Here is an 11147-nt window from a genome sequence, read left to right as displayed (position 1 = left end):
CAACCTAGATGATTTGTGATATGGAAAAATTATTGCAAGTAATATCATATTTGTTAATTACTACGGCATATACAAGTTTTTTCCCAGACAGACGTGACAACACAAGTCTAGCCTTTTCAGCGTCCTTCCAGCTTTGCAGTACACCTATATGTACCATTTGCAGAAAGATGTGACAACACTTGCCTGTACTGTCTAATCCTCTGCGAAACATGTTTCAGAAAAGTACAGACACGTCTAAGTAGCCTTTTCAGCGTCCTTCGCAATAGACTTTTCAGTGATACTAAGTAGGCTTTTCAAATACATTTACGTCTCCTCTGAACTAATACTAAACACACCTTCGCCTATATATACACGCATCGGTTGAGACGCAACTTAAAGCCAACAGCTCAATTGATGCTGTCATGTTTGGAGGGTCTTCTAGTGGAAAGGGTTTAGGCCGTGCGAGCGGAAAGGGGGCAAGGAAGGGTCCTCACATTGTGTGGGACGGACCTATTGGTCCAAACTTCTTTGGGGAAGCTGTATATGAGTTTCTAGTTGAGTGCAAATCTGAGTTCAGCAACAACATCCCGCTGAGGGGATACAATAATCGCAAAGAAGAGTGGCCAAAATGTTCGCATGGTGAGGACTGCATAGTGCAGATGATGACCGAGGGGATGGATGAAGGTCGTCACTTCTTCAGATGCCCGCGAGCATGGGTACTTGATATCACTCCTCCTTTACACAATAATTTTCTCATGTTTTATAAAATTTACACGGGTTTGTCTGTTTTAGTCTTCCGAGGCTCCGGAAGGCTACAAGTTCGCTAGATGGGTCGATCCTCCTCCTTTTCATCCGCATGTGGAGTACATCTACTATCTTCAGAATTGTATCTTCGATCTAGAAAGGGAAGTGAGCGCCGGTAATGTGGAAGATGATATCAACACCGATGATACCAATTCACAGGAGGTACTCTGCACTGATTCCTATTGCAAGTGCCCATATCACAAGAATAAGGGTCCTACACCTCCTCCTCCTCCTCCCCCGCCGCCGCCACCAAGCATGGGAGGATACTATGGAGAAGGCGCAACTCAGTTTTCTATGTGGGGACACTACTAAGTCCATTGCCACTTCCTGTAATGTTGTGTGATGGCGTGATTTAAATTCCCTAAGGCATGTTAAGTTTAGTTATGGCACTAGTGCCATTACATGCCACTGCAACTGTTCTGTGATGGCGTGATTTCAATTCCCTAAGGCATGTTAGGTTTAGTTATGAAACATGTGCAATTACATGCCACTGCAACTGTTGTGTGATGACAATTTGTGCAACGTCCATTCCTGCTTTTAGTAGTATTAGCTCGTTTGACTTTCTGTCCAGCCTCCTATTACTTTGCTTACCGACATGAATAATTCACCAACACAATAATCCAATTCATGATGCAGTACATGACAACAAAGAAATCGAGTCCATGACTGAAGGATACATCTAACAGCAGAACGACATAACAAATGGTCCACCACATGACAACACACTGAAAATGAAATACTCGACAACTTTGTCCAAGACTAGTCCATACATCTACCAACTGAAGGATACTACTGCATGCAATGAGGCCACTTCCCCTTCCTCAGAGCAACGGGATTCTCCTCCATTGCTGCTTTCGCACGACGAGCACACTCTAGGTTTTTCTCTCTGACCTCCCTTGCCTCAACTTCATGCCTCATTCGCATCTCTGCTTCGCGCTCCTTCTCTGCTGCCTCCTCTTTGCACCTGCTCTCCACCCACTCCTCGCGCTCTGCATCCCAGCCCTTCAACTTCTCCATCCATTCTTTGTCTTCCTACTTGATCTCAGTATCAATCCCCTGCTCAAAATCACATAGCGGTGGAGGGGTCTGCAAAATATTTAATGTTTGGCATTTAATCATACACATAAAAAAATTAGGAAACAGGTTAGCACAACAAAATAGACAATTCCCACCATCAATCCAATGCAGATCATCCGAGGCGAAGGCTCAAATGCATAATTCGAACACATCCAATACCTCTACCGATACGTGTCTTCTTCGTCGGATTTGGCAACCTTGAAAGGATCGCCGCAAAAACACATCGGCACAGGAACACCGCTAGGTAGAGGCAATCGTTCATATGCATTTGCCACACAAACCCTAATCAAAATATATGACATACTAAGTGAACAGTAAAAATGAATTATAGGCACAAATTAATAAGTTCCATGAATCCTACCTTGGTTTACTAGCCTTACCACGCCTTGGCATCCTACGTTTCAACAACACACATACACACATTACACATTACTTCATACCCTAACTAATGACATATCTTTATTTTCAAAATACACATAATACGGAACGAAACAATGCGTAAAAATTGACGCCATGAGAGAATGTACCTTCCTTCCGAAGATCTACGGATCAAATCGATGTTTCCAAGGTAGAACAACTAGATTATGGAGTTTTGGCGGGTTGGGGTAGGGAGAAAACCCGAGAGGTGGGAATGAGGAAGAAAGAAAGGGAGAGAAAGGGGGTGGTCGGGCAGTTTGGTTATGTCCAGGGATCGGCGCTGAGCTCGGCGCCGTGATCTGTGGCACCGAGCTCTGGATCCACGTCAGCAACAGCTCGTCCAAGTCGGCATGCGGGCGTGGCGCCTCAGCATCGCAGACAATGGTGCTGAGATGTGTTATCTCGGCGCCGTTGTCTACGGCACCAAGCCGTAGGGTCCATTTTCGCAATTCGTTACGAAAAGGGCCTATATGTGAAAAACTTTTGCGAGAAGGGCTAAAAAGCAAAAAATGCAATCGCGGCGACGCCAAGGGATGCATGTTGCCTGTTTGTCCGTGGACTGTGGTCCTGACCGCCCTGATAGCCGCCGATGCAGTGGCAGCGCACGGCCGGTGGTGGCGCCACACGCAGTAGGCCGGCCATTACCGCCAGTTAGGCTGTCCGCACTCGTCATACTTTAAATTCATCCTCTAAAAAGAATATTTCGTCCTAGTCATCAAGATTTTTTTTCTATATTCAGTTCTTCCCCACACATCCATTCTCTATATGTATCCTCTATACCAACTACCAGCCTCTAGGACCCACATATCATATTTTTTTCTTTTTTTAATCCCCCCGCCCTCCCACCAGTCCACTACGCCCGCCCCTCTCCTCCCCCCTCTCTCTTCCTCGCTCCTCTATCCCTCAGCCATCGCGCCCTTCCTTCCCTCGGTCGTCGGATCCGGCGAGCGTACAGGGGAAAGGGCGAGGTCTGCCTGCTCGAGCTCCGGCACGGCCAAATCTGCTTCTTCAGCCTCCACCGCCCCGAACCTCTCCTCTTACCTCGGCCTCCTCACCGCCCTTCCTCCTCCCTCTACCTCGGCCTCCTCGCCGCCCTTCCTCCTCCCCAAGCCCGCCGGCGGCGCCGCACGAGGACCGGCGCCCTCCTCCCTCGCTCCCGGATCTGGCCTCCACCGCCTCCTCCCTCCTTCGTCCGGCCGCGGCAGCAGAGCTCGAGCTCATGCAAGCGCCGGCCGCGGCGGCGGAGCTCCTCCCTCCAAGCCGGCCCCTCCCTCTTCGGCCCCCTCGGCGGACTCCACGCATCCGCCGTTCTCTATTTCTCTCTCCAGAGATCTCTTTCTCTCTTTCGGCCACGGTGGCCGGCGGCGCTGCTCCGCCTACGGGGGCCAGCGGTACTGCTCCCTACCTCTCTTCCATTTCGAGGCCCGGCGCGAAGGCGGGGCAGTTGGCAGTGGCGGAAGGAGCAGGTCAACGTGGTGTTTACCATCCGTCCGCTCCCTCCCCTGGGAATCCAGTACCCGCGCCCAAATGCCACCGTGCCGTATGGTTTAGCGTCCCCCGCTGCTTGGAAAAACACTACTCCCATACTGGAGTACCGGGTACCGGATGGTTCCCAGTACCTACTGCGGACAGCCTTAGTCAGGGTAGAAACACGCTTCTCGTTTACGAGATGTTAATGCGCGCGTGATGTCATGGCAGGTGGGCGGACTGCGGGGATGGTAGTATACGGACGCGTACGTACATACGCAGGTGGGCGCGCGTGGTTGCCGACTGCGCAGGAGCAGCGGTATTTACCTGCGTGGACCGTGGTGGCGTTTCTCCTACCCGTGTGTTACGCCGCGGTGGCCCGTCCGCTGGGGTGCGCCTAAGGTTGACAGGTAGCCGAGGAGCCCTCGAACCCCCCCCCCCCCCCCCAACCAACACGCCCTGCCAAGGCAGATGGACCGGACGGTACGCGCCTTCAAGGGCGCGAGGACAAGCGTGCCGCTCATCGTCTGGTATCGACGCAACGACGCCACGGTCGAGAGTTAAAAATAAATAAATAAACGACGGTGGTCGCCGCTTTGATAGCCGAGTGGGAGCAAAGTAACGTACAGTGACCATAAAAAGGAGGTGGCTACCCGATCCATGCGTCCAACTGCGGTCGGCGCTTCTCTCCGGCGTCACTGGTGGGTCCGTGGAGGTGGTGCTCCCATGGTGGAGCCACTGTATCGGGGAAGTTCGCCGGCAACTCGTCATCCTGTGATGAAGGTGAGTTCGTTGGTCTTTTGCTTGGTGGATAGTGGGGATGCCTCGGGATTGGTGGAAACCCGAACGGTGGAGCAGGTCCAATCTTCTCGCGGCGGCTCGGGTCGTCGACGGCAGATCTGTTTCTACAGCCACCAGGGCTCGGGGTGCGTCCCTGTCTGATGGTCTTCTCGAGGTGGTTTCAGCTCGTCCATGGTGGTGACTGTTTATTGCGGTTTGATTCAAAGCTTGATAGCGATGGGTTTCGGTTGGCCATGGGTTCGTGGAGATCGATGCCGCCGCCGCCGGCTGGTGGTCGACGACAGCAGAATTTGGAACACAGAGGTTCTAGGGGTATAGTTGTAATTTCTGCATTTTTTTACAGGCCTTTGTGTAATTTGTCCGGTGGAGCAGGCGTCCTCTCTGTATCCTGCCAAAATGTACCCGTATGTGTATCGTATTTCCCAGTTTAATAAAAGTACGTTTGATAAAAAAAGAACTGCGGTCTGCCTCCGTACTACCACTGTCCACTAGCTTTAGGTTATACTTTCTGTTTAGATTTCGCAATCTAAATCCCAAGACCTATGAATATATCGTGCACATAATTGATATATCTTGTGATTAATAACATCTTCGTATCGATGGATTTCTCGTTGTCAGACATGAATGCTGGTTATGAGTAACCACTTGACCCGTGCCAGCTCCACATCGAAGGTGATGGGCAGATGGAGACACGCTGCAGCGAGTGGTAGGGCCAAACCGAAAGGCAAAAGGACGGCGTGGTTATGAGTAACTGCGGAAGAAGCAGAGCGCGCAGTAGCGTAGGGCAGACTGACCAGTCAAGCGGCTCGCAGCCAAGCAGGGAGACCCCGTGAGCCGAGTCGTCGGCCAACGAGGAGGGCAGGCTCCGCTAAACTATTATTCGGCGACAGCCAGCGCAAAAGAATTGACTAGCTGAAGTACGTTGTTACGGATCTCAGTTCGGCTGCTTGATGAGCTAACCAGTTAGTAGTATTTTTTTTTCATATTTTTTACACTAAATTAGTATTATTTAGCCACCAGTCAGCTAGTAGTATTTATCTCTCACAACAAATTATTACCGGCCACCAGCCACAGCCAGTCAAACAGAGTGTTTCTGTTATAGCACACTTTATTTTTGTTATAGCTCTAGCATGAAGTCTCCACTCTGAACTCGTGACAAAACAACTATGAAACATGCACGAAAGTTTGCTAGCATACTAGTTTCTAGAGAAATGCTTCGTTCTACGTTATCTATAACTGAAGAATTTTATCTGTAGGATACGTGACGCAAAATAGAAGCACTAATTCCGATTCAACCCTCGCACGCGCGTGAACATTACATTACTTCTTGGGTCCACGAACACGAAAAATAAAGGTTGGCCTGCTCTGCTCCCGGCCGGTGCCGCCTCTGACATTTTCAGACAATGTTTTCTTAAAAGAAAAACATTTTAATTGTCTAAAAACATTATTTTATGCATTCCATCTTCTTCCTACTCTGAAAAGCTCTCAGTGTGCGAATCAGATTCACTCCTCACGTCCATGGGTTAGAACGAAGTCGCAACGCGGGAGGCATGGCTGGCTTCCATGGAAGCATCGCATCGGCTCCATGCGATCTTTTCTATATTAAACAACTAGAGGAGTTCTTTTGCCAAACCTTTTTTAAAAATAACTTCAGCTCCACCAGAGGAACAGCTTCAATATTGCGGTTCGAGCAAATTGATTATTTTTTTAACATACTAATCACTTATACACACGTATACTCAGCTATTATCTTATTATTTGACCAACAAACGGAGCGTCCACGTTCGCTCTCAAAATCTAGAAATTCCCACATTAATCGAAACAAAATTAAAATTACCCACCACTGTCATTACAAAAAAATTAGCCTAAAATACACATATACATGTTTATAAATTACCCACCAGTGCCATTAAAATATATTTCTATTTATAAATATAAATCTATATATTGTTTTGCATATCAAACTACATATCGTGCATATACTAGCTACACAAATAATTAACATGTTTTACCACATGTATATTTTATTATATTACCAAAATCCCAAATGCACCTTCACAATTATATTATTATTATTCAAAATAAACAAGATAATTCTAGTCTTTGCACTATATTAGACTACTACCTGGCTTGCAGTGATCATGATGAGAGGGTGGCCAAAATTGGGCCAGCGATGAGGATCACAGAGTTGGAGGCTAAGTGCAAGAGTAAGCGCCGTGCCGCAAGCTTCTTCATCCTCCGTGGAGTCCGGAGACTGTCCATCATCTATTGTCTATGGTGATGTCTGAACGTGCATGTCCGCAAGCCCAATGCACGTCCAACTTAACCCAATTTTCGCAATCCTCCTGCATTGCTGTCCTTGCCGAGGGAGGGTCCTTGACATTACTCCAAAGATTTGTTATCGATATTGCTACAAGACACTACCCCACCTCACAATTAACACCACAAGCTAAAAAAAATTAACACCACAAGTAGATTAGGAACCAGGACAATATCGAACAGGCCATGATTGGTATAGTAAGCACATCAGACTTGAACATGAATATAGGTTCCTGAAATTCTGAACGGAATCTTGTACTCTGCACTATGGAGATTTATTGGCTTTCAAAAAGCAAAAAATTTGGATACATTGTTCCCCAACAGAAACTAGGCCATGGAGGCATGGCACCATGTAACAGATGACAGAATTAAACATATTAGTAATAGAGGACCAAGAGGATCATAAAGTAGGGAAGCTAGCCGCAAAGGAACAGCTAAGTCAGTTGAACCGAGCAGTGGGCAACATCAAGGACTGGCAGATAAGAAACATGTTACTACTACTACTAGAGAATGGTAGTAGCTAAGATTGAGGAGATAGGCAGTCGTGACAGGATTAGGACAGTGCGGTTGCCATGTGGCCACATCACTGACAAAGAAAAATGTAGAGAAAAGGAGGCACCACTGCACTAGCAGCAGAGAAGCACTCTTGATTATTGAAGTAAGAAGCATGTGATGAGAAATATTTAAATTTATAAATAATAATTAGATAAAAATGTAAAATATATTTAGAATATCAATACTAGCCGAGCAAATGTGCAGGTCACCTCACTCGTCCTATGAATATATCATGCACAATTGCACATAATTGATATATCTTGTGATTAATAAAATCTTTGCATAGATAGCGTCTCACTCTCAGTCATGAATGCTCGCCAACTCCTCATCGAAAGTGATGGAGACACGATGCAGTGGGTGGTAGGGACTAAGTGTCGGCGCAGAACTAGGGCCAACACACGAAAACACTTTGACGCTCAGTGAGCGACGGCACGATGCAGCGCCGATGCTCAGACCGGTCAGACCGGTCGGGCATAGCGGTCAGACCGGTTATCGCCGGGCAGGCTGGCGGCGAGACCAACGAACGTCGCCAGGGAAGAAACCGTCGGGGCAGGCACACGCAGGGTTCTTCTAAGGTCGGCAGGCCACCTAGATTGCCCTCAATTGACGTAGAGACGAAGGAGAAACAGTAGATAGTAGATGAGAAAAAGCTAGGGTAAAAAGAAAGTAAAAAGATAAAAGTTGTATTGATTTGATCGATTGGATTACCCTAATCGGCCGTGACCCTTTATGTTTATAGGGTGGGGTGGACTTATCCCGCAAGAAATCCTATTACAAGATTTAAATCTATTAAAAACCCTAGTTGTACTCGGATTCCACTTGGAATGCTCAGACCGGTCGGACCTACCGGTCAGACCGGTCGGTCCCTGCCGGACAGGCCACAGTGCTTCGACCGGTCAGACCGCTTGATCAGACCGGTCAGACCGGTTGGTGCCAATTTTAGCTGTCAACATATGCCCCCTGTTTTTTTGGTAAAGCTTGCTTGCCAAAAAATATTCTTTTGAGTCAAAATTGTCTAAGGACGATGATTAATACTACATCGGTCATTTTTTTACTAAAGGCGATAAACAATTATCGGCCATGTTTTGCTCAAGTCGATGTTGAAACAACTTGTTTGGGCCGCCACACCTTCTTCATCGTCGCTGACGTCTTTGGCACGGCCTCCACTTATCGTTCCATTGCCTCCTTCTTGTGCATACGTTGCAGCCTTCGCTTCTGAGTATGAGACAAGCCTGAGGGACACCACCTCGGCTGTAAATACTTTGAATCTTGCTCCTTGCTCTTCTCATTCTCTTTCCTGCAATCAACATCTTGCTTGACCGGATTATTGCTAGCAACAATCGGTCTTTGTAGTAATGCATGATTTGGATACATAGGAGGATATTGAATATAATATAATTGCATATGTATTCTACTATAATCCATAGGTGTATAAAAGTAAGGATACCAGCAATACCATGGAGCAATCGGTCCACTAGATGAAGTATAATTACCTTGACTCGATTGCTCTTGATGTCTTGACGATGATCCCGTATCCTTGACTTCGCTTGGTCGCCCCTTCTGTCTCTGAGCACTCCCTTTCTTCGCATATTTGGCCAAGAATTCCTTAAAACTCGGCTTTGTCTTGATTTTGGAGGAGTTCCCAGATTTATTGGGCGCACCGGTCAGACCGCCGCTATGGCCGGTCAGACGTGTCGACTTGTTGTCGGCCTTCTTCTTCTTGTCTTGCCCCCCGAGTATTGAATCCTTCAATAAATCTTCAGGGATCTTCTTCTTTGGAGCTTCCAGGTGAGATTTCGAGGGCTCAAATCTCTCTTCACCGATAATTACATTTTTCCCTCTTGTTGACTCGGTTTGATTCGGCCGAATTAACACTTGGGATTACTCAACTCAAGCACATATGTATGTGCAGGAAAAGGATTCTGATCCACTTTCATTCGTGGAACAATTATTCGGCCTTCATTAACAGCCGATTGAATCTGTCTCCGAAGCACATTACAATCATTAGTCGCATGAGAGAAAGTATTATGAAATTTGCAATAAGCTCGCTGCTTTAATTCTTCAAGCGGCGGTATGATATGCGACATCTTGATATATCCATTCTATACAATTCATCAAATATTCTCTCGCATTTGGATACATCAAAAGTAAATCTTTCCTGCCGATCTTTGTGAATCGGCTTAAGAGAACTGCACATGCAAGGTTTATCATTGGAGGGCCAAACAAATTCAGCGGTATAAACATCTTTACCTTTATCGTCCGAACAATTGGAATCACACCCAAGCACATAAAAGGACGATTAGGTTTTTCGTTGTACTTTTAAGAATCTCTAGCTTCTTTAGCTCGGATTTCATTATCCAGAGATTTTTGTAGTACTTGACTAACATCTAGAAATTCTTGTCCCTCTAGCTTTGCTTTATGAAAATCAAGTAAACCAGCAAAAGCTAGATCAGCCAAATCTCTATCAGAAATTGTCAAACTATAGCATCGGTTTCTAGTATCTCTAAATCTTCTAATACACTCAGAAACACATTCATGTATTTTTTGTTTAACCGATGAAAGATGTGACAATCTCAATTCAGTTTCACCAGTAAAGAAATAATCATGGAATTTCTGCTCAAGATCAGCAAAAGTAAAAACTGAATTGGGTGGCAATGAAATAAACCAAGTAAATGCAGCACCCGATAGAGATAAAGTAAATAATCTCAATTTGTAAATGTCATTAGTGCTAGCTTCACCACATTGTATAATAAATTGACCAATATGCTCCAATGTAGTTCTACTATCATCACCAGTGAATTTAACAAATTCAGGAATTTTAAGCCCTTTAGGATATGCAACATAATCGTAATTCTCAGGGTATGGTCTTTGATAAGATCGGCATTTGGCTTTAGACTCTATACCAAAAGTTTGCCGAAATATCTTAATCACCTCCTCTTTAATACTACATGATCCAACATCATCGGCGTTAAGCCGATTAGTGATCGGTGTATTATTAGGTTGAGCAAAGTTCGGCGGTGTAGAATGTCGCAACGAACTTGATGCCCCATATGGCACATTGACATTAGGTGATGCATTATAGTTAATTCGGCTTCGCTGATTAGCCGAATTAGTCACAATAGCATTATTAGTTGGAATTGCCGAACCATGCATTGTCTTATCGGTATTAGATGTAGATGCATTATTACCGACAGATTTCATACCAAGATGTGTTTCAATTCGGCTAAAGCGATCGTCAAACATATCATGCATATTTTGGCCAATAAATTCTAACTTATTATTCACATGAGAAGAAACAGCATCATCTATAGCATTAGCTATTTCGGAATTAAGGATAGGCTGTTCGTTCTCATCGAATTTTACCTCAAACTATGAAGCGTCGAAGGCGTCATCCGTCGTGACCTTCCCTTGCCAGTCGATGGAGAAGTGTGAGATGTACTAGTTCATGGCTTCTTCTTCCAGCTTCTGGATCTCTTTCGCCTCTCTTCTCTAATTTTCTGGATCTCCTTCTCCTTATCTTCTCTGATCTTCTTCTGGACGCCATCAAGAATCTTCTGATGCTCGACCAAAAGTTGTTGAACATTCGGCCTCCGGATATGGGCAGAATCAACTTCACCAGGTTTAGGAATACCGGCCATGGCAACCGATTTATTTCTTTTTTTCCCAGCGGAGTCGCCAAAAATATGTTGGCGCAGAACTAGGGCCAACACACGAAAACGCTTGAACGC

The 11147-nt window shown here is 45.9% G+C and overlaps 1 protein-coding gene across 1 annotated transcript; it reads left to right on the top strand.

The window, feature by feature from the left end:
- Window positions 1–390: 390 nt before the first annotated feature.
- On the top strand, window positions 391–1347 carry LOC120695892. Its single transcript, XM_039979102.1, has 2 exons — window positions 391–695; window positions 772–1347. Exons 1-2 carry the CDS (start codon window positions 402–404, stop codon window positions 1093–1095), a joined length of 618 nt encoding a protein of 205 aa, XP_039835036.1. The 5' UTR covers window positions 391–401; the 3' UTR covers window positions 1096–1347.
- The last annotated feature ends 9800 nt before the right edge of the window (window positions 1348–11147 follow it).

This window comes from Panicum virgatum, chromosome 2K, assembly GCF_016808335.1.
Source record: "Panicum virgatum strain AP13 chromosome 2K, P.virgatum_v5, whole genome shotgun sequence".
Lineage (NCBI taxonomy): Eukaryota > Viridiplantae > Streptophyta > Magnoliopsida > Poales > Poaceae > Panicum > Panicum virgatum.
The sequence above is the reverse complement of the archived record's forward strand: the minus strand, read 5'-3'. Positions and strand labels throughout refer to the sequence as shown.

What these genes read in the sequence shown, in the direction of transcription:
- LOC120695892 (XM_039979102.1), top strand. Translation starts at nt 402, where the DNA reads ATGTTTGGAGGGTCTTCTAGTGGAAAGGGTTTAGGCCGTGCGAGCGGA. An exon ending in TCAGATGCCCGCGAGCATGG is followed by an intron (nt 696 to 771) that starts GTACTTGATATC and finishes TGTCTGTTTTAG; the next exon opens with TCTTCCGAGGCTCCGGAAGG.